The sequence below is a fragment of the Dromiciops gliroides genome, chromosome 4 (genome assembly GCF_019393635.1).
Source record: "Dromiciops gliroides isolate mDroGli1 chromosome 4, mDroGli1.pri, whole genome shotgun sequence".
Lineage (NCBI taxonomy): Eukaryota > Metazoa > Chordata > Mammalia > Microbiotheria > Microbiotheriidae > Dromiciops > Dromiciops gliroides.
Window position 1 is genome coordinate 276,508,342 of NC_057864.1, and position 24,130 is coordinate 276,532,471.

General features: G+C 35.9%; 1 protein-coding gene across 1 annotated transcript in view; it reads right to left on the reverse strand.

Annotated features, from left to right (window-relative positions):
* Positions 1 to 448: 448 nt before the first annotated feature.
* Positions 449 to 24,130, reverse strand: part of LOC122755023 (dystonin-like) — a 646,765-nt gene continuing 623,083 nt past the window's right edge. Inside the window, 18 exon segments of the mRNA XM_044003425.1 lie at positions 449 to 1,828; positions 4,316 to 4,439; positions 8,992 to 9,102; positions 9,476 to 9,678; positions 10,576 to 10,647; positions 11,639 to 11,756; positions 14,693 to 14,710; positions 16,197 to 16,271; positions 16,449 to 16,603; positions 17,480 to 17,486; positions 17,488 to 17,643; positions 18,439 to 18,602; positions 20,480 to 20,510; positions 20,512 to 20,610; positions 22,537 to 22,556; positions 22,559 to 22,636; positions 22,639 to 22,723; positions 23,665 to 23,808. Of these exon segments, the coding sequence (XP_043859360.1) occupies positions 1,566 to 1,828; positions 4,316 to 4,439; positions 8,992 to 9,102; positions 9,476 to 9,678; positions 10,576 to 10,647; positions 11,639 to 11,756; positions 14,693 to 14,710; positions 16,197 to 16,271; positions 16,449 to 16,603; positions 17,480 to 17,486; positions 17,488 to 17,643; positions 18,439 to 18,602; positions 20,480 to 20,510; positions 20,512 to 20,610; positions 22,537 to 22,556; positions 22,559 to 22,636; positions 22,639 to 22,723; positions 23,665 to 23,808 (1,923 nt within the window). The 3' untranslated portion in view covers positions 449 to 1,565.

A 24,130-nucleotide genomic window follows, 5' to 3' on the forward strand; every position in this document is an offset into this window, starting at 1 on the left:
AATCTGGCCTTGGACACTTGACACTAGCTGTGTGACCCTGGGCAAGTCACTTAACCCCCATTGCCCCCCCCCAAAAAAAGATATATGTGAATTTTCTATTGATAATTTTTCCTAGAATTTTCAGTCTAGGACCTCTCAAATCTAAACAACTGTACCAATACAAAATCAGATCATCCATTTTATAACAGGATCATAGACTTAGAGCTGGAAAGGGACTTTGACAATCTCATAGGATCAAGGGACTTTGTCAATCTCATAGAATCTGACACCCTCCTTTTACATGAAGATATATGAAAACCAAGGTTCAAGGAAGAAGAGTGATTTGTCCAAGTTGACACAGCTACTGAATGGGAGATACAGTGTTCATACCCAGTACTCTAACTCCAAATTTGTCACTCTAATAAAGCCAATATCTAACACAAGAAGTTCCAAATAATCAGGTATGCCATGATGTGTACAAGTGAATATGTTTTATTAAATGCATACTAACATTTCTATATTATGTGAATATACATAATAAATTAAAACGTATATATATTAAATATAGACATGATATCAGAATGTAATTATTTAAGGTGGGAAATTAAGACCAACCCATTTTTTTTAAAAGTCTCTTTTGGTCACTCCAAATTATTATTACCCATAAAAATAATGTAGTACTAATTTTTCCCTGGGGAAAAAATTAATTCCATAGCATTGTAGTTAAGGGACATGTTTTATTTCATAGTTTTCTGCAAGCAAAGTTGCTTTGATACAAAATGAGTTCAATGATACAGTGCTACCATCCAGTCAAGCAAAAGAAAACCTCACATTGAAATGAATGCACTTTGTATTGATATTCTTATAGGGTAATATTTCTAATATCCAGGAGGTCTCTGGACTCATTTAAAGCAATGGCACAGAAATGCTGCAAGGTATTGGAGTTGTTTTATAGAATGGCAAGTGCTTGAAGTTACTTCCAGAGAAGTAAGTTCTCTGACAGATCCTGTTTAAATAACAGTAATGTGAATGTGTTGATTTCTTTGTGTTGTTGGTTTTTTGGTATGTGTATTAGAGATGGTGTTTGGTTGGTTGGTTTTTGTTTTTTTTGTCGCCCATCTTTTGAAGTTCATTTTAATAATCTCAAAATAGATCGCTTTGTGTCTTTTGGCTTTTGACGGTTGTTTTTGTTTTTTAAAAAAAAACAAAACAAAACTCGATATGTCATGAGGTATCCCTAGCGGTTAGCTAATGATGCAGTGATGCGGCCCTTCTCAGTCAGGTCACAGACTTACCTGTACATACAGGAATTGAGTTTCACGTGTAAGTTCTACACATTGCTGTGTACAAATGTTAGTCTTTGTTAAAAACTCTTTCCCTTCACATGTGATGTGGTATAACCCCCAAAATATCTGACAAAAAAATTATACAGGTAAAAGAACAAGATAAATACACAAAATAAGGCCATCTGCAGAATTTAAAACTCACCTCTTGCAATATTTCACAATAATCTCTACATCATATTTTACATCTTACAAACTTAAATAGTAAATGCACAAGGAAGGCCCATAGCAGAACCAATCGCACTATCTTTTGGTGGACTTGTCCAGTTTGCTGGCAGGTGATTTCCTCTGGGGGGTGGGGATTCTGGAAGGCTTGGCTGTAGTTGGTCGAGAACCTGCTCGGGGGGTTGGTCTGGTGGTCTGAGGCACAGTCTCCATATCTGAGCACACAGACTGGATTTCTGAAATATCAAAGTCAGAGGCATCGCTACCTCGGCGACTGCTTGACCTGCTCCCAGCTTTGCTCCCAGCTCGACTTCCAGGTCTGCTAGGAGTTCTTTTGGTATCTGAGAACAAAGAGAAGAAGCATTAGTCCTATCATACTCTGTCATGCTTCCTACACTGAAGGTCTGACACATTGTATTTCAAACATATGTGGTCCCTCCCATAGAAGGGTGCCCAGTAGCCACTGAATTAATTCCATTCCATCCAACAAATATTATGCACTTACTAAGGTGCAAGACCCTGGGATTATACAGGGGGAAAAAAAGGCCCTACCTCATGGATTTTATATTTCACTTGGGTGGATAATAATAATTAACAATGTGGTAAAAAAAACGGAAGTTTTAGCTGAATCATTTGAGAGTTGAGCGCATGCTACTGAAGCGGTTTTTGAAGGACCACCCTTTTGAGGAGGAGACCATGATGAATTACCTTGCGCCTTGCTGCTGCCCAGAGAGCTGGCCAAGCACGCCGTGTCCGAGGGCACCAACTTCCAGGACACCAGTTTAAAAACTGAGGGAGGAACGGAAGTTGGCTCTCTCTGGATTTTTTAAAACTTAGCCGTGGTGGCACGCACGTGTGTTGGTTCCCGGGTTGGCGGGTAGTTTGGGATTCGGTGAGTATTATAAAGGAAAATAGACTAAGCTTAGATCTAAGATTATTCATTTGTATTTCTACTTCCCTATTTCCCTAATTGGTATCACCGTTTGTTGTCTAATTAATTCCCAAACAATAAAAACTAATCACTCACAGATTTAAGCTCAGAGGCTTCTTTTTCTTAGTGGTCTGGGAGATATATATGAGGGAAAAGTTAAAAGGGGGAGTTTAATGCTCATATATCCAATTTAAAATCTCACAATAACAACAATAACAATTCACTCAAATATTTGGGACCCTCTTCACTCAAAACAATGAGAGTTCAGGTCCACCAAATATACCATCATTAGCTATCTTGGGGTGATAAAATTTGAAATATATTTGGAACTCAAAGCAGAATGCCCAGTACAGACATTCAAATTCAGTGCTTCCCTTTTCCCCAGACTCCTCTTAATGGTTCTATTATTTATAAGCATATTTGACATTAAACAGACATAATGAACGAGAACCTGGTTTTATACAAAAGATAAACTTAGTTATGACTCATATCTGTCACAAGCATTCCAAGATTCATTGAGGTGTAGAAAGCTATCCTAGTGCATTTTTAAAAGTATGATTCAAATGCCCAGAATCTAATTCAGATACCACTTCAAAAATCAGGGTAATTAGCTAGCTGCCACCAAAAGAGCTCAATTACAAACTTGAAGCAGACAGAAGAGTTGCTATTCCTCACACTAGGGGGAAATGGGTCATCCAGTTATCACCTCCCTAGGTACTCTAGATTCGAATAAACCTAGCCATCTGCTGTTGTCACACCAGTCTTTCTACCTTGGTTAGCCATGTTGTTCCAATGATAACAATGAAGCTGTAGAATGAATCTCAATGCAACCTCAATAGAAATGGCCCTTAACAAATTTGCTGCAAGGAGAATTTGTGGCAAACGGCCAGATTCCCAGACGAAATAACTTTTTATGTTCTCCCAGAAAATATTTGTAAATTATTTTACTGTGTAACTATTAGACTGCTAAAAAATGTTTCTAAGCCCCTTTGCCATCCTAAATATTGACATAACTAATTCTAAAATCCTATTTACACACAGCAGAGTTCTTTCATACACACGTAAGCACATGGAGTCAATAAAAGAAAATAAGGAGTTAAGAGTTTGGTTTGGGTTTTTTTGGGTTTTTTTTTTTCATTTTTTAACTGTGATTAGGAGTCTTGGCTAAAGACTGGAGAGATTGTGACTTGCTTATCATTACAAAACCAATGTGTTGGAAACAGGACCTGAATCCTGCTCTTCCAGATTCCAAGACCAGCCCTCTATTTTATTACTCCATTGCAATCCCTCAGTTAAAGATACTCTTCAGTCGTATCAGCACTTGCATGTACAAATTCAACAATATAATAGGATTCTTTGGAAAGTCATCACAATTGAAGAATTGATCAATGAAGTTCAAAAAATGTCATGTAAAATCTGTAAAAATGAGGTTAAATTGGTCTTATCAGAGACAACCATTTGATAGTTCCAACTTAATACTGTTCCTAATTGATGTATTCACATCACAGTGACAATGTAAACTGTTTCCTCAGCATAGGGGAAAAGATACCCTGGGTACTTTTGGAATTTAAGCCTTAATACATGTAAAAATAGGTTTGTCTTGGTGCTGTGCCATAGCCAGGTATCTCAGCCCTTCCTTATACATTCACTTAAAAGGACTTCACTCAGGGGCAGCTAGGTGGCTCAGTGGATAAAGCATTGGTCCTCAATTCAGGAGGACCTGAGTTCAAATTCAGTCTCAGACACTTGACACTAGCTATGTGACCCTGGGCAAGTCACTTAACCCTCCTTGCCCCACAAAAAAAAGAAAAAAAAGAAAAAAAAGGACTTCACTCTTCCAAAAATTATTCTCACTTTCACAAGGACCACTGACTCTTAGTGACTCACAAGCACTCACCTGCAAACTGTGTTCGGACTCGGGTAGCTGCAGTTGTTATCAATCCGGGGTCCTCCCCTGACTGGAACCCTTTCCCTGATAAATATCCTGGAAGTCGAAGTTTACTTCCCTGTATCGGTGTTCCCTGTAGTGACCAACAGAAAGGATTTCATGGTACCAGTCCCAGTCTGTGCTAATGCAACACCAATCCCTTTCATTTCACATTTGTCTTTTCCCATGTAGATTTCATGGGGAAGGTAAGAAAAATAAACAGCCAGTTTCATCTAAACCAAGATTTTTATACCTCTTGCCTCATTCCCTTAATTCAATGAAAACCTCTAAAGGAAACATGATTTTGGTGAAGGAAAAAAAACAGGACATTTAGAGGGTAAAACCTAGTCCAAGTGAATCTGTGAGTACAGAAGTAGAGGCTGCTTATCCCATTAAATGTCACAAAATATGGATACATGCATTTATAGCAGAGTTTTAAAGAGTAAAGGTTCTTCCACATACATACAAATGCTAGGCAACCAGCCTCTTGTAGTACGTTTGGAAATACATGAAATGATGTTGCCTTATTTAGGGTATGTGGACAGAGGACTTTTGGGGCAATGGCATACTCATGCTTAGATTTTCATATTTGATACTTACAATTTAATTCAGAATTTATGTAACTATGCCCTGACACATTGTGATCAACACCTGGGGAAAATTGGGTGAGGCTTTTTTAAAGGTTTCACACTGGAGTTGCAGAAAACCCAAATGAAAAAATGCTGCTAACACAACTGTTCTATTTTAATGAAAGGTTTTAGAAAAAAAAAAACTAAGCCTGCCAAGCCTGTTTTTTTTTTCTTGGATATTGGACATGTTTCAGCGTCTCTTCCCAGAATCACATTCCCCAACCATGTAGTTAAGACAAATAAACAAGCTTCTTAGAAGTATAAGGATTTATTTACATGCAGTGAATTATTCAAAGTGAGTTAATCTCTACAAATGGTTATGAGTGTGGGTTATATTTCATTCTTTATGAAACACATTTACAAAGTTTTGCATAGTACAGAAAAGATTCTTGGCTTCCAGGGTTGCTTGGATTTTCTTTTCTGGTGAGACTACTGAGTTTTAAATCGAGTCAAGACCTGCCATAACAATGAAAAATGTAGAAAAAAAGATGGCAGCAGTAATCATTAGGTGTTTTAAAAGGATAACTATGCATCTTTCCTACAGACAAAATTCATGAGTTCCTTTGTCTTTAATTTCAGACTGTAGCATGTGATTGGGAGTACTTCTAACAAAATCATACTACTGTCTGACTAAAATTAAAAAAAAGAAAATCTTTCAATCTGGAAGGAAACATGATAGTTTTATTAGCCTAATGAACTTTTCTGGCATTTTCAAAAATAAGCATGGCAATATTATCTGTTAAATGATGTCACATTAAACTAAAGTGAAAATCAACATGGCATAATATGGCATAAAATGTAACTATTTAAGAATGTCATTATACAAATGTGACCATTAAAGAAATTTTGAGAAATTCCTTAATTTACGCTATAATGGGATCATAAGATCACAGACTCTGTGATGAAAGACAACTTAAAGGTCAAAAAATTTACTCCCTCATTTTAAAGGTGAAGCTACTAAGGCCTACAGAGGAGGATTTAATTTCTCAACATCATATTAGTAAGTAGCAGAGAAAAGGGTTCAAAAACAGGCCTTCCACTTCCAAATATAGATTTTCTTCCACTAAATGATTCTGCCTTTCTATAACAAAATAGTTTTGCTCATACAACATTTTCCCCAAATTTACCATATTATTGTAAGTGAATTTTACTCAATAGAGCATCATAGACTTCAGGCTGAAAAGGACTTAAGAGATCTAATCCAACCTCCTCATTTTATAGATAAGGAAACTAAGGCCCAAAGAGAGACTAAATGACTTATTAAAATTCACATCAGTTGTAAGCAGTAGAGCTAGAAATTGGACCCAGGTCTTCCACTGGCTAAATAGCCCCACTTCCTTCAACTGAAATCTAACCAGTTGGAAAAGGTTTTGAGTGTAGCTTGCTTTTGTCTAAGGACCACTCTACTTAAGTTCTGAGCATCTCCCCACCAGAATTCTGGCCATCAAATAATGATTTGGGGAGGGGGTAGAGCAATACCAATTTATGGAATGTAGAGGTGCAATTGAATCTATGTAAGTGGAAGGCATACACACATGAATGAAATTGCATATGTTTTAAAGAATTAGGAATAATGATGTATGTTATACATAGGCATACTCAGGATTTATGGTGTAGTGTTAAAAAGACCTGTCTTACCTTCGGTCAGCTATTTGATTTTGATTTTCACTTAACTCTTGATGTTTTCAGATACTATCATTTGTCATGTTACCCAGTTCACATGGTTGTTGCAACAGCAAAAGAAATCAAGTGTCAGGGGCGGCTAGGTGGCGCAGTGGATAAAGCACCGGCCCTGGATTCAGGAGTACCTGAGTTCAAATCTGGCCTCAGACACTTGACACTTACTACCTGTGTGACCCTGGGCAAGTCACTTAACCCCCATTGCCCCGCAAAAAAAAAAAAAAAAGAAATCAAGTGCTTTGAAAACTATAAAGTACTGTACAAATCTGACAAGTGATTGAACCTTTCTTGGATTTTGTTCCTTCAACACCAACCCGAGGCAGTCTGATTAGGTGGTCTCTAAATTCCTTCTAACTCCAAAAAAGGAGAGAATCATCCCATGATACTCTACCCTAAGCAACACACCTAGAGTATCATTTTCAGTTTCTGGCACCAGATTTTAGGAAGGATGAGAAGTTGGAGGATGTACAAAAGTGAACACTTAAAGTAGAGAAGAACCTTGAGGTCATGCAATAATTGGGTCAGTTGAAGGAACTTGGGCTATTTAGCCAGTGGAAGATAATATTTCATTGAAGTAGCGGATCATATTCGTCCTTAAGTACCTTAAAGGCTGTGATGTGGGGGGAAAATTAGGGTTATTTGGTTTAGCCCCAGAAAGCAGAACTGTGGAAGGTGCCATGAGATAAACTGAGGAAAAATTTCCTAACATTAGAACTGTCCAAAAGTGGAATAGGCTGCCTCAACATGTAGGGAAACCAAATAACCATTTATTAGGTATGTCGCAGTACAATTACTTTTTTTTTTTGGATATAGGTTATGTTTGGGTATGGCTATTGAGATCTCTCCTAACTTTAAAAGATGTACTTTTTGAAATGCAATGATTCTGTTTAAAAATAAGGTAATGATTCTAAAACTGATCCTTTTCACAAAACGCCAAAGACAAAAATAAGATTTCTATAAATAATATGTTTACATGGTCATGTGATTATCTGCTGTCCAAGTTTGTAATATGAAAGTCAGCTTAGTAGATAGATGACTGGCTTTGGAGTCAGTAAGACCTGGATTCAAGTCCTGCCTCCAAAAAATGTAGTCTGTGCAAAAATGGGCATGTCAGTTAACCTCTCTCTGCTCTGGACAAGTTTGTAAGAACAAGTTACAAATGAGCAGCTGATTGCAGTGGTGGAGAGAATTTCCACCCTGGGAGTTCTCCCACTATAAAATTCCAAGAAGTGTGGACCTCTCTTTTCCCCACAAAAAAGTATGCACTATTTCTTTTTTTCTCATTATTTTAAGAAATGTTAGTTTATTCATGCTTTAGTCTTGTAAGAATTCATATGTAGTCAACTCCCTATTATCTGAATAAAATTTACTGGCTTTGTAGGTTTTTATTGACAATTTTTTATATAGGAAAGGCTCCCCAATAATTTAATCACATAAATGGTTGGTTCTGTCAATGTAAGATGATTTTTTCCTTTATTCTCATGAGACACTGTTTCCCTTCTATCTTGTAAATAATAGAGAGTTGACTTTGCAATAATTTCACATTCTAAGTCACAGATGTCTTTGAGGAATTGTAATACACCTTTCCCCTTGTGTAACTGCAGTGATTTGGAGTAATGATCAAGGAGCAGAACTGATCTACTTGATGGAAAACCTGCCTTTTTACTTCTCTCTAATTTCTCCTTGAGAGAAAAAGTGATTTTATATAACATTACATAAATTACTCTGGGTGGTAACTTTTCTAATTCATTATCAGAATAAGTTATCTTTTTTCTTCTGGAACTGGTTGTCAGCACTGAAATCAGGCAAGAAAACAAGGACAAAACCTTCAGGTGAGAAGATTTTTATGCTAAAAACTACACAATCTTGGGGTATACATTTTATTTTCAGTTTATCCACAAGCTGCATGTTTCTTAAGAAGAAATATAACATTGTAAATGGATTACCTTTGGTCTTCAAGGGAAATACACTTGGCATGTTAATTCTATACAAGTGTGCCCTGGGTCACAGATGTTGTGAGAAGCAAGAATGGTTATTCTAATTTTTCTCACTGGTGACCCCTTCCTATAATTTTGATTGGTGAGCTCAGAGAAATCTAGTAATAATTTTGAGGGCAATGAATTTCTGGAAAATGGGATAGAGAAGAAGCTTTCGGGGTGAAACTATAACACCAAACAGTTTGATACAAGGAAAGAAGATATTCATTCTTTAGAAGTTTAAAATGGAGAGAGTTGTGATTCCATAGATAGGTACAAACCAGAAAGAGTGACAGTGCATGTTAGTGTCCTGTTAGTTTTAAAGAAGTTGGTCAGTGTAGAGTCTAGGTCCTTACTATACCTCTGCAGATGACACTTGAAAGTCTGAGGATTCTGCTGGTTTAGAAGGAGTTGACGTTTTGCTGTTTGTCAACCATGGTTTACCATAATTGCGTATTAAAGGCTGGACTATCTGTATGAAACAATGGCAAATCAAATATAAAGGACAGTAGGAGAAAAAAGCAAAACCATAGAAAAAGATCACTAAAAGCAGAGAGATCACATTTTACAGTAGGGGTAGCCACAATAATTAAAACAAGCAAAAAAGTCAGATGGCAAATAATAGACAAAAATGAATAAGTCACTGTAACCATAGTACCTAAGCAAGTAGCTTCTTTTATACCTCTAAAGGCACCATAAGAATCATGTTTTTGTGCACCATGTCATATGACAAACTGAAATATTGACCAATCTAGTTTGACTCTGAGAAGATCGACTTAGCATTTGAGGTCATGATAAATCTAATTATTCCACAGAGAGAAAACATTTCCTGAATTGACTCCTACCTTAGGGGTGCTCATCATGGGGGCTGGAGGTGAGGCCACTTGACCAGCAGGGCTGGACATTGAAGTTGATCTATTGGGGGAAGCGCCTCTAGATGATGGTCGTGATCTCCGCCCCCTAGGGCGGAAAGCTGCCATAGTTGTCTGACTGGCACCATCGGCTAAAATGAACTTTTCACGGAGTTCCATGTTTGTTCTTCCTTTAGCTGAAGTACACGTGGGGGGGGGGGGGAGAAAGGCATTTAAATGAAGAAGAGAAATTCAATGAGTGCATTGGTCAACATATTTCAAGAAAATTCTATTGTGCCATGCTAGCTCCAACCCAGCTCAACAAAAAGTCAAATGCATCACTCTACAATGCATTCGTTTTGGACATAGGCAAGTACAAAAGGAGAGCGTGCTTATTCTAACACTTCACACCAGCAAAAACAACTCACTATTTAAAAGAGTCAGCATGAAAATGGAAAGCCCACATGCTAAAATATCCTTAATCCATCAGTCACTGATGCGTAGATTTCATTACCTGTTTCACCACACTTGGATGGCTAGTCCATTAGTCAGGGATTGTGCCTTGCATGTACCATATAGGGTAAGGAAATTGCCAGTAGTTTTAAAAAAATGATTAATTTATCGCATAATATTACATAAGAATGAGAGATGGCTTGTTAACTGAAACCACCACATAAAATTAAGTTATAGTTTTTTCCACATTCAGATAAAAAATTAGCAAATATTTTCATTTGGCACCTTGAAAAAGTAAGCTTTACCAACATGCAATAACAAACACCAGACCCAAACTTCAATGAAATAATCAGTGGTGCCACTTATATGAACACATATGCACACAGAAAACATTCCACAAGAACTCAATGAGCAACGTGTTAGCACCGTATTTTATCAGTGTAGATGATCATTGTTTTTGTAACACCTTTAGCGTGTGAAATTTTTGAATACTGAACTTGAAAGCACCAGCCCAGTTGGATATGTGTTAAGCCATACACAATAAATGAAGCATGTTATTTAAAAAAAAAAAAAGATTAAAGCAAGAATGTGAAAGAAGAAAAGAGAAAAAGAGGGGAGAGGCAAAGGGAGAGGTTGCCAACCTATAGTAGGCTGAGTAGTAGTAATTGAAGAGTTTGATTCCGAACGTAACATTTTACTCCCATGATGATGAACTAGAAAAAATGACATAGGATACCAATCACATTAAAGAATCTCGTTAGCAGGAGAAGAAAACAAGTATAGCAGTTGAATATGCAAAGGACTTCTACTTCTGGGCTGTTAGGACACATTCTAGAGGAAGAGTTCCCTTAGTAATGAAAAAAAAAACAAGCCTCAGTTTCCCTTTGTGGGCAAAAAAATTACCTGCAGTTACTTTATGACTAGCTAAGAGTCAACACTGTAAAAGGCAATATATGTTAAGCGCTGGCTTTTGTAATAGGGGCCATATTAATTTGAATTATTTAAAGACAAAGAAAGAGAAAGGATGAGTGAGAGATTAAAAAAGGAGTGAATATTATGTTTATAACTATCTGAATTTCACTTTAACTCCATGTACTAACATAAATTTTTCCTGCAGTGAGTCCTATCTGTTTTAATTAAATTTACTCTGCAAAGTATTTTACCCAGGTGAACAACAACAACAAAAAGAACAGGTTTGTTATTGTGCTAAGTATCCCCAACTGGTAAAGATTAGATTCTGTTGGCAGGTGGTTTTAAAATTGGGATAAAAGTAATCTATTAGATTAAAATATCAATAGAGTTAGAAAACCAATACTGTCAACTATTTTATTAAGAAATTTTGATAAATCCTATGTAAAAAAATTTCATTGTCTTTTCACTAAGCTTCTTTGTTTCTACTGAAAATTTTTGAGGTAGGGATAGGGATGGAAATCATCTTTCTAAAAAGACCTATTCTAGTACTTTGCTGCCTTCCTGTTGTATGGTTAGCCATAAGAGGTCAAAACAATGGAAAGAGTATGGTTTACATGACTGCCACAAGTTCTTTTGAGAACTTTAGGCTGACAAAGAAAGACCAATGTGAAACATTCACTGTTGGAATCAATAAACAACTGAAACTATAACCACAAAATGCTTCTTATAATTTAAAAATTAACAATAATATCCTGTAAGGTTTCATTATCCATTACACAAGGATTGCCTTACCCCTACAAGGATCATTTTTCACTAAGAACTCGTCAAGTGCCATCCATCCACCTCCAACACGAACCATCACAGTACTTCGCAAGATTCGAACAAGACGAAGTTGTTGGGAGTCCCCAAACTGTACAAGTTAAAAAAAAAAGCAAGCTATGTTTTTAATAGTTCTTCTCATTTAAAACATGATATTTAGGCGCCAATCGCTTAAGCAACCAATTTCAATTCACAGTTATTAGTAAAAATCTCAGAAAATGATTTGCATAATAAATGATCTGCATTAGACTCTGCTGCATGCTGATTTAGATGATAGGAAAAGCATAGCAAAAGAAAAAAAAGGTTACTAAGAATCACTTTGCTTCCTGGAGATTATTTATTTCCTTCTTGATTATAGGAAGCCATTAGTAAAAAATGATTTTAAAATATATTTAGCCATCATTTCTGGAGGTTGAAGCAGCCATGAAAATAGGCTCTGGCCCATGTTCTCTGAGTTTAAAAGAAATAAGAATTATCCCCAAAGAAATATGACTGAAGAATAATTATGTACTCTAACTTTTCTTTCCAGTCTAATTAAACGGTTTTGTCTAGAAATATATGGGGAAATTTGACTGTATTTTTTTTAATCTAGTGAGCAGCTGAGGGGACAATGACATCTGGCTAGAAGACAGCATCAATGGTAAATATGGATGGTGGAGGAGAGTGACCGCAATTTTTAGGGTAATTTAGAATGTCTACCATTAGAAAGATCTTTTAAAACTAATTTTCAAGATGGGATTAACATATAACAAACTGGGTTTTACCCTGACATAATATTGATTATAGCTAGCATTTATAGATTGCTTTCAGGTTTACAAAGCACGTTAGATGTATTACCTTATTTGATCCTCATACCAAGCCTTGTAAGATAGGTGCTATTATCCCCACTTTTAAAATGAGGAAACTGAGGCACAGAGCAGTTAAGTGACTTGACTAGGTCACACAGCTAATGAATATCTGCAGCAAAATTCAACTGGGTTCTTGACTCCCAGGGTTATAATCTATTCTCTATGCCACCCAGCTGCCCTATACATTGATAACTTTCATATGTCTTTCCAACACATATTTACCAGGCCATGTTACAAATTCCCTTAAGTTCTTGGAATCAAGTTGGTAGCAAGTAATGTTCACTCTCTACCCGTTAGTAATGATTTCACAACTTTAAGTCCATTTCTAAAAGATTTATGTCTGATGGGTAAAAACTCCATGACAATCTGGACAGGTGCCTTTCCAGCAAAGTTCAGTACCAACTGAAGGATTAAATAAACTGTAACTAGTTTCAATCAATTGAAGGAAATACATTTGAGATATTTAATTATTTAAACTTCATTGATAAATTAGGAAACATTGTTTTCAATATGAAAAAAACCTCCCAACTTTGAATCTTTTGATTTCAAATTAAAACATGACTCAAAACAAAATTCAAACAAATCTCATTTCAGATTCTGAAGGGCATCACAAGTATATACAAAACTCCAGCTCAGGGTCCAGTGCCTTTAACCTTCTAATAGTTTCAATTTGTTGCTGCTGAAACCATTATTTTTAACCTTGGGAACTTAACAGTACTTCTAAAGTATGTGATCCTGAAATGTAAATTAATATTTGAAAGCAAGAACACACATTTCTTTTTGTTAGAAGACCTTCAGTGCTGATAAGCAAAGGGTAAGGAGGGGAGTAAAGGAATATTACTACCTTGGGGAACCAGACAACATGAAGGCTTTTTGGTCCATAATTATAATCAAATCAAGCATTTTGGGAGAAGTATAAAATGCAAATAATTTTTAGGCAAGACATTCAGATCTTATTAAAGAATTGGGTTATTTTGGATAGAATCCCCCCAAACTTTGTTTCTTTTATTTCCTATTCAAAAGTATCACAATTACCATATTGGAAAGCCAAGCAGAAAGATCTAGAATCTCCTGCTGCTTCCATTCATAACTTTTCTCTCAATATGGTTGGTGCTGAACCTTATGACATGAGTGTCTTTCTCTTACATGATGAAATATTTTGCTTCAGTAACACCCTCCTTAACGGACATAGGGAATATGAGACAAAGATGGTATCTAATATTAATTATAGGTTAAATCTATTAAAAGTTTATCAGATAAATTTTAAATAATTTATTCCACATGTAACAAGAGAAATATAGTTTAATAACTGAAATGGAAAGCATTATTAAATCTGAGTGACTACAGAATATCTTATGTGCTATTTATAAATTTTAAGAGACATCTCTCTGGTCACAGTATATCATGCTTTGCACAATGCACAGTGAAAAACTACTTACACTTCCGTTTATCCTTTCATTAGTTCTAGAATCACTTGAGTTGTTATTCTATGTCACTTGATTTTTTTAACCATATGAAATAAAACAAATATAAACTTAGGAAACATGTTTTCTCACAGAGATATCTACTCTAATTGTCCATATGAATTTCAAGGAAATTAATCTGATGATCCAGTACTCAAAACCTAGAGTAGAGTTAGAATGTCAATTTAGGGGATATGCAGTCTTTGGGTAAAAATGAATTAGCATTTGGGCCTAGAGGGAAAATTGTAGAATTATACATCAAATTGTGTATGCTTGTTAGGTGTTTTCAAGGATTTTTATTTCTCTCCTATTATATTTTCCCAACTAATTGGCCTGATGTTTATCCTTTCCTAATTCCTAGTTACCATCTTTTAAGGTTTCTGAAACTAATGGGCACCATATAATTTGCAGTAGCAAGTACCCATCCCCATAAGATATGCTAACAATACTGAAGAAAAACGGATCTACAGGTTATATTTGGGAGACCAAAAACGTGTGCCAAATTGCTGTTCATTATCTGGTTCCCTTGAAAGTAATCTCCTCACTGAGACAAAAGGCAGAAAAAGGGATCCCAGATCAGGGATCCTTTGAGCAGTTACACCACAGCTAGTCAACAGCATGGGGAAAGATGAGCCATGGCAAGCTTTAATGACTATGGATTAAAAAAAATATAAAACACCATTGGGAACTCAAGAATACATTTCACTGGTTTATACCTGATTTCCCAGGAAGAACTGATAAATGAAAAATGGAAGAAAGACACAATTAGTTTAATAAGAAACTTACTACATGACTCCAAAAGAACATAAACACACTCTGTCACACTCTACTCTTCTAAATATAGTACCTAGCTTAGAGATGGGTGGATATCCAATTGTCCAAATATTAAATTCGCATTAATCCTGAATTCTTCTCCATCAATAGTTCTTTAAATTTTAACACAGATATGGTCATGGTTTTACATGTAAAATTTATTGAGTTCCATTTGGAAGTTAACTATTTGGGGGAAACCCAGCATATTTCTTTTCTAGCTACTAAATGATTACATACTCTAATGTTTAAAAGAGGGAGAGAGAAGGAAAATGGATGGTGATACCAGTATTCCTTAACGGAATTATTCTGAAGAAGATATGCTTAATTTCTCTGATTCTCATGGAAAAGAAAGTCATTCTCAACCATTGAGAAACATTCTATTTCACCCACAAATAAAATGAGCCTTTATCGTAATTATCTCCATACTGTATATAATAATGCCTTATATTTATATAGTACTTTAAAAAACATCTCATTAATCAACGAAGTAGGTAGGGTCAATATGATTATCCCCATTTTATGGAGGAGGAAAATGAGGCTCAGATCACAATTAGTGACTTCCCCAATATCATAAAGCTAATAAGTGGAAGAGCTGAAATTCCAACCCAGAACTTCTATCCTTTTCATTACCCATACTGACTCAGACAAGCAAGAATAATTTTATGGATCTGACTTTGATTAACTTTAACATACTTGAATTTGGGGTTAAAAATGTGTTGGAAAATAAAAAACGGATACAGATTTAAGGCATTATTGTAAAATATGAACTCCTCTACTAAAGTTATGTTCCAATACATTATCATGATGTGGAGGTGATCTTCTATTTTTAATGGCTATACAAGAGGTGAACAAGTTTTGGCAGCTCCTACCAGAATTTGCCTTCTCAAGACAAGCATCATAACTGGCAGATTTCTTCCAGATGATGAGAATTCTGGACATAGCAAATCATGAAACTATCTGCTAGACCATTTTACTTCTTGGTTGAGGAAATACGTACCCACATCACTAGTCATAGGTACTTCAAGTATAAAAGAATACCATAGATGAATGAATGTTTATATGTATACACATACATTTATGTATACATATATTATGGTAATGTATAATATATGGATAGAAATATATATTTATATATTTTTAATATATGTGTGTATATATACATACGTATAATATATATCATATATCTTTTCCCCCACCCATAATGTCATCAGGAGCTCTGAATATTCTGAAGAAATCTGTCTAGAAAATATATAATTTAGGATCTTCCTAGATATGAAACTAAAAAGATTACTACTACATAATAGTGTAATGGTATAAAAATAAATGTGTAATACACTGGGAAAATGTAGACCAACTCTTGATCACATTTAACATCAAAGAACCAAGAAGCTATTAAGGGAAACTTACCCTGTATTTGTTATCTCCAATCTGTTCCACTTGGAATCGTTTTGCACATTTACATTTAGCTACCTGCCTTGTCACCTGCCAAAAACATGATTGAAATATTCATTTCAATGCCAACATTGCACTTTGGAGACTACAAAATTTTGGAACAACCACAAAACATGGAAGCAAATAAAATGACAGAATGAATTGCGTGGGTGGTGATCTTGGCAGGATGCTGTACAAGACTGTACATGATGGAAATAGAATGGGTACCTCATCTTCAATTTTGTCTGCATCTGTCAAAGGCTTATAAGCATCCTTATTGGGATGAAGTGCTGCAACAAATTCGTAGTAGTCAATGTAGCCATCACCATCTCTGTCAAAGATATCAGCAACTGCACTCATTTCCAGGCGACTGGTTGGGAATTCTATCCATGAAAACACAATAGAAATATGCTTCAAATTGATTTGCAGTTTAATTTTGACACTCTACATCACTGAATGACCAACTATGGCGGCCAAATTAGTGTTAAAAAACAGGTGACCATAATTTTGTTCCATGAGGACAAGAACTGGGGTTTTTTTTGTCTTTGTGTTGCCCGAGGCATAGAACCATACCCGCACATAGTAAGTGCTTAATTTTGAAATTCAACCTACCATAAATTAATTTATCATAAGTTAATACCTAGGTTTAAATCAAAGTAAATTAATTGATTTCCTATCTCACAGTAATAATTTACATGAATTTTAATAACTCTCTTTAGAATTCTGAATATCTATGGGGTTAGGCATTTGACTAACTCAATTGGTTACAGAAAGTAAAATATATATATGTGCTGAAGACAATACATTTTTAGACTTTTTATACTTATTTAGTAGGTGACAGTAGATTCTAGTTTTTATACCTTATGTGATTAGAAGATTAGGAGAAAGAAGAATAAGAGGAAGTAGTCTAATAAATTTAGGTAGCAGTTATAAAATGGCCATTTTCCTTAGAGGAACTGACTTTACTAGAAACTATAAAGGAAATAATTTCTAATAACACAGGTACATAAAATATTTTGATTCTATGTGTTTTCTAAAGTACTAGTTTGGTTTTTTTTATTGTTTTTGGTTTTTGGTTTGTTTTTGGTTTTAGTGAGGGCAACTGGGGTTAAGTGACTTACCCAGGATCACACAGCTAGTAAGTATTAAGTGTCTGAGGCCGTGATTTGAACTCAGGTACTCCTGACTCCAGGGCCGGTGCTCTATCCACTGCACCACCTAGCTGCCCTAAAGTACGTTTTAATAACAGCATCACTTACTAGAGGAAAAGAATTCCATCAATAAATTCTTGTCGTGTTATTTTTCCATCTTGATCTTTATCAATCCGCCTGAAGAAGTCCATTACTCGAGATTTCTTGTGATTCATCCACCGCATGTATTTCTTACGCCAGATATCAAAATCAAAGTTGGCAAATTCTTTCAGCTGTAGAGAAGGAAAATAATTGGTACGTGTTTTCAGATTAATATGATTAAAGCTTATTTTATCTATAGTTTGCTCATGAAGCTGACAGAAAAGTCCTTTAAGAGAAGACTTTTAGTCTAGACATAGTTATCACTCATTTCAGAAGGAAAAAAATGCTCTGAATGAGTGCTTGCAAACCAAAATTTCTATAAAGTTTTATTGAACTTTCCCTTTAAAATTGCCATGCTTAGTCACAAAATTTTTAAACTGCCAAAATGTAACTGAAAATTCTGGATAATGATCTAGTCAAGGTGGCAATCATGCTGAGCATTGTAACTGCCAGCTGTAACAGTTTCTACCTAACACAGGATTTTCATTTACGACTTCTAGGGATCTCTTCTCTATTATTGTCTGACCCTCTATCCCATACCTCTGAGTCACAGAATATTTTCTCCTACATAGGAATTCCTGACCCCACACGCATAGTTCTCAGAATCGTATCTCCTTACTTCTGCTAGGTCTATTGATATCACAACAAAATACCCTAGATTTAGCTCAGATATCTCAATATTATACCTTTAAAATATACACTTTGACTTAAAAACCTGCTCTTTATTACTTATAAAACAAATAGGTTCCAACATTATTAGTATTTAAGTGTTAAATTAGATACATTAATTTTCTGTAAAAAAAATGAAGTGACTATTTTTAGTTTTAAATAAAAAATCTATCTATGAGGTACTAAATAACAATTAGGTTTTTCTGAGTATATTATGATGAAATGTGATAATTTTATAAGAAACACAATTAGCTTACCTCCTCCAGTCTGTCCAAGGCATCATTAAGTTTTCTTCTTCTTTCCAAAGCTAGAAGCCAGACTTGCTGCCATTTACTCACTAATAAGTTTACCCTGGGATTCTTTGTTTCAATTTGTGTCTGTGAGCCAGAAGGATATAAGCTTGATGTTGGGGAACGCTTCCCTGTTAAAAAATATAATTCAAATTAGTATGGGCATAAGACCTAAATCCTCAAAGAGGGGCTAAACATTATATGAACACTTGGCTCCTTCCCTTTAAACCCATGTTGAATTGATTCAATAGCTCAGTATTGTCAAAAGAGATGCTCTTATCTATGTGAAAGCTAAAACTGATATTCCATGGTCTTGTACTTACTATGGAACCCTGATGCTTATAACCATGCGGGGGCGGGGGGGGGGTGATATAGTATGGAAGAAAATCACTTATATACTGTAGTATACTATTTATGACACTCTTGCTCAAAACAGGAATCCTATCATTTAAATGATCAGCCTCTTATAGATCAAATATGCACCTTTGTCCTCCATGTGGCCAAGCAATGAATTTCCTTAGTACTACCTCCCTCTCCATCATTTGTGAGGGACATCAAGGAAAAGGAAAACATATATAGTTCAAGCTCTAACTAGCTCAAAAGAAGATATATAATTTGAGTAGTCATGCTAGTGAGATGAAAGTGTGACAAAAGGTCAATTATATTATTTTTTATAAAAATGGTCACAAGTGGATTTAAAAAAAGTTAAAAAAAGGTCACCTTCCACTTCTAATGTGTTACAACTTAGGAAGCCTTTTCTTAAAAACGATCACTTGAGAAATCACGATAACTATTTTTACTTGTTTGATGAAGAATATTCAAAGCACAGTACAGACAATTGGGCACACTATACCTCCATAAAGCACTTTGCAAACCTTTAAATATACATAATACTGCCTTGGCTACTGATATTATTATAATAAATATGAATTATTATTAGTATCATTATTACTATTATTAAGCCACAGACTATTGTCATCAGCAGATCAAAATGGTCTTCACCAAGACATGGCAAAGATGGTAGGTAGGGTGAGTATATCATATTATTCCCATTGGACAAATGAGGACACTGAACCTAGCAAAGGTTTAACTGACCATTTGCAGTCACACAATTAATTAGTGATAGAGCTGCAAGTACAATACAGGTCTGTACTAATAGCTTGGCACTCTTTCTACTATAGGTCATAAAAAGCAGCTAAGTGGTACAGTGGATAGAGTGCTGGGTCTGGGCCTGGAAGATTCATCTTCTTGAGTTCAGATCTGGCCTCAGACACTTACTAGTTGTGTGACCCTGGGCAAAGTCACTTAACCCTCTTTGTTTCAATTCCTCATCTGTAAAATGAGCTGAATAAGGAAATGGCAAAACTTACTCCATACCTTTGCCAAAGAAAACTCCAAACGGGGTCAGAAATACTTGGACATGAGTGAAATGTCCTGAACGACAACCAATGAAGAGGTGAAAGTTGTATTTGTTTACTCTTGTCTGTAAGACTAAGTACTTTTTTTATGGGCATTTAGCAATATAGTCTCATGTTAGGTACCTGGAGAGGGGAAATAAAGCATTGATGGAGAAATAAAATGTAAAGGTTATTATTGCTAATCATTAATAAAAACTAACAAAGTGGGGCATACCTTAATCATGCAATGGATCATTTTGTCACACTATGCATTATGCTTCATCATTATAAAAATAACATAAGCCCACTAATTCATAAAGGGTTATTTTTTTTCTGTTTGCAGATCACATATACTTGGGTTTTATTCTAGGATCTTGAAAAATATTCTAGGTAATTATAGTTACCAGATAGGAGTTTAGTTTTTGGTTTTTTTTTAAAACTAGTTCCATAGGTTTTCAGGTCCATGTTCTTTCATGAAAATCTCATGATAGATTAATTAAACAAATCATTTTTAAAGTAACTAGCATTTATTACATAAGGCCTGCCTAACGACTAATTGTGCATGTCATGAAAAAGTATTTGTGATTGTTCCAAATTATGTCATTGCTTACTTCCTGCTCTCCCCTTATCTAAGACAGGAAGTATGTGATTGTAACGGAGAGGGATCAGCTGCTCTTCGCTTATAGGTCTTAGTAACTTTGTCCACATCAGGCTGTTTTCTGGTCATTTCCTCCATGAAAGTCTGTAATGAAAAGGGTAGCTGCTTTAGAATATACCAAAATAAATAAATCATTATACAGAAATGGGTTAAAAATTAAAATACAAAACTATTTTAGTTATTGTGCCACTGTTCCTAACTGAGAAATTTTTAGTTTTCTTTGAATTATCTACCCTAGTAAAAAATATTACAGAAATTTGGTTCTCTGGCAAAAATTTCTTTAAAAAATACATATCTTGGCAGGGGGGGCAGCTAGGTGGTGCAGTGATAAAGTACTGGCCCTGATTCAGGAGGGACCTGAATTCAAATCCAGCCTCAAATACTTGGCACTTACTAGCTGTGTGACCCTGGGCAATTCACTTGACCCTCATTGTCCCACAAAAAAAATAATTACATATCTGTGATTGTGGACCAGATCTGTGATTTTATTGACATGGAGTTATCTCTGTAGAAGAAACTCCTTCTACTAATGCAAGTCAGCACCTGCTCTGCACTTTATGACTTCAGATAAATTTGTACTTACCAATCTGTAGCTTCACACACACACATATGCAAGGCACCGTGGTCACAAAGACAGGAAATGAAAACATTCCCAGGGAGCTAACATTATATTATTCTGTTTTTGTGAGGGAGGTTCTTGGGGAGTTAGGGGCCATATGTAAACATAGAGGTGAATGCTCTATCTATAAACTGGTGGAATCAAGGAATACCTTATGGAGGAGATGACACTTGAACAGAGCTTTGAAGGAAGCTAAGGCTTCTAAACTGTGAGGTAAGAAGGAAGTACAATTCTAGGATAGGGGCAGGGGATACCCTCTGTGCAAAGGCACAGAAATTGGCGATAGAAATATCATGTACAAATAACAAGAAATAGGGGCAGCTAGGTGGCACAGTGGATAAAGCACCGGCCCTGGATTGAGAAGGACCTGAGTTCAAATCTAGCCTCAGACACTTGACACTTACTAGCTGTGTGACCTTGGGCAAGTAATTTAACCCTCACTGCCCTACCAAAAACCAAAACAAAACAAATAACAAGAAAGAGCTCAGGTGGGGAAGGAGGCTAGAGTATGTGGTAAAATAATGGGATTTAGCAGATACTCAAAGACCCACCTGGAGATTAATCTAAACTGATTGAATCAAGTGAGAGTGATTGACTGCTGATTAGCCTACTTCAAAGTTAACTAGATTGTAATCGCACCTGGCTAGCCCTTAATAGATTTGGAGGATGCCAACCAATCAGCTTGAAGCAGTGTGTAAGGACCGCCTCTGTTCCAGAACTATAAAAAGCTTCCACAATCAGTTTGCTAAAGGGTTCCTGATTAAAGCAGGCTCGTGGAGGAGGACTTCAGGAAGAACCCAACCAGGCTGGAACTCTAGGCTAGGTAGGACTTCTTTTTCTTAACTTTCTGACTCCTTGTGAATACCTCTATCTTTAATAAATGTTTAATGCCCAAAGACTGGTGCTGAAGCTTCTAATTTAAGGTGACCAAGCAATTTAGATGTTAAACATCACAAGTTACATAATGGAGAAACAAAAAACAAAGTAAAGGCTTATGTCAATCACTTCAAGGTTCCAAAAAATGATCTGTAGCCTTAAAAATCAGTTATGTATTTCTGACCCTTGGGGTTTTTGTCACATTTTCTTAAGATCCTCTCTAAACCAGGAGGGGTTGATTAATAGTGAGATTGTTCATAACAATGGCCCTTAAATCATTAAGTTTGGTCCAAGAGCACACAACAAGCCCCAAAATCTAGTTGGGTGTTTAGTTTTTCCTGGGAAAATGAATGTGAATGGTAAGGGCTTTAGGAGGCCCTGCCTTTAAACCATGGAACATGTATTTGCCACAGCCCATTTTCTCAATTCCCATCTAAGAGGAGATTTCAACTCAGATGTCCGACTTTTTGTCTTCCCAGGTATCTGAACATGTCGAAGATAAAGCTCATTTTTACCTGGTGTTCTGCTATGAGGGTTTCACCTCTTCAATCTCCTGAGGGAGGACTTCTTTGTCCTTCTCACTGAGTGTGGTCTCTGCCCATTGCAACCAAGCCGCAAAGCTTCCAACAATTCCTGTTTAGCGATATGATCCAGCCAGGGCACTGCTAGTCTCTGCTGATGCTGCTTCGCCCATGCCAGGACCTGTTATCAGAGTAGAGATTTTCTGAAGCTTTTTCAATGGGTAAAATAGCAATTTCCTTTTCTGCTAATGCAACAGCAATTATGTACAAGGACATCTACATTTCTAATGTATTGATAGCTATTTCTTGTGTTGTTTAATTATTCTACTCTCCTGTAATTCAAACTCACTTCAGTATAATTGCCATGGCCTACCCACTGATTTAAGCACAAGGAATTTAAAACCAAGTCTGTAGAAGGAGGTGAGACAGACCACAGGGGATCATAACTATCATTTTTTCTAAGTCCCTTATTTATTCTCAAAGAATAGTACCTAAGGGAAGGCTAGTCTCCCAAGCTATGTCTCAGGAAGTCAAGGACTACAAAAATCTCTGCTTTCCTTTACTTTCTTTTTTTAAAAAAGTTATTCGTTTATTTAGGATTTTTTTCCCTTTACTTTCTAATTTAATTTTGAGGACACATTTCCTTAGAAGGCTGATGCCGTCTCCACAACACACACCAATTCTGTACAACCCAATCTGCAAATCCAGACGCTCATCACCTCAAATATAGAATATTTTACCTTTTTGTATATTATTAAACTCGCTTAGGAAACATACCACACTTGGAATTATACTGAGCTGCTGGTTTATTTAACCCAGTTAATATGGACCAAAAGGATGGAATGAAGTACAGGGTGCCAGACTTTTGTCTATAAATGTTCAGGAGCCAATATCCATGGGAATTTAACTTTAAAAAAAAATGAAATTTAGAGGCTGATAATGAGTTAAGATGTATCATTAACTCCACAACACCTCTTCCCTCTTCTGACCGTTCCCAGCCAAAATAAACTCTACTCAACTGTATTATTTTCCCACAGTTATTAACTGCATTTTAATTAGTGACTAATCTCCAACTAATAAAAGATTGACAGGCATTACACTGATTATTTGTGCCATACTGACCTCCTCAAACCTGGCTCTAATGATGGTGATCCAGTGCTTGATGGTGGTGATGGAGTCAGGGTGGCAGATAGCCAGGACAGCTTCTCCCATACCTGTTGCTTTATTTAGTTCAGCTCTTTTCTCTTCCAGTTTCCTCATGAATTCCTAGAGTAGAAACAATTATTTCAATTAGTCACTGGCACTAGTTGAAAAGAATTTGATTAAAGCCATCTTTTTCTTAGCTAAACCGTATTGATTCCAGCAGGTTCTTAAAAAATAATCCAGTGGTTCATTTAAAATTTGGTTCACACTGCCAGGGGGGAAAAAGTCACATCTAATCAAGTTTAAAGAAATTAGTAGAGAGTGGCCTGAAAATAAATTAAATGTTATACTCTACAACAAAAATGAATTTAGGCACACAATCTATGAAGGATGTATTCCAATGTCACAAATTTGTCAGAAGCATCATAACCAGAGATAAAAGTAA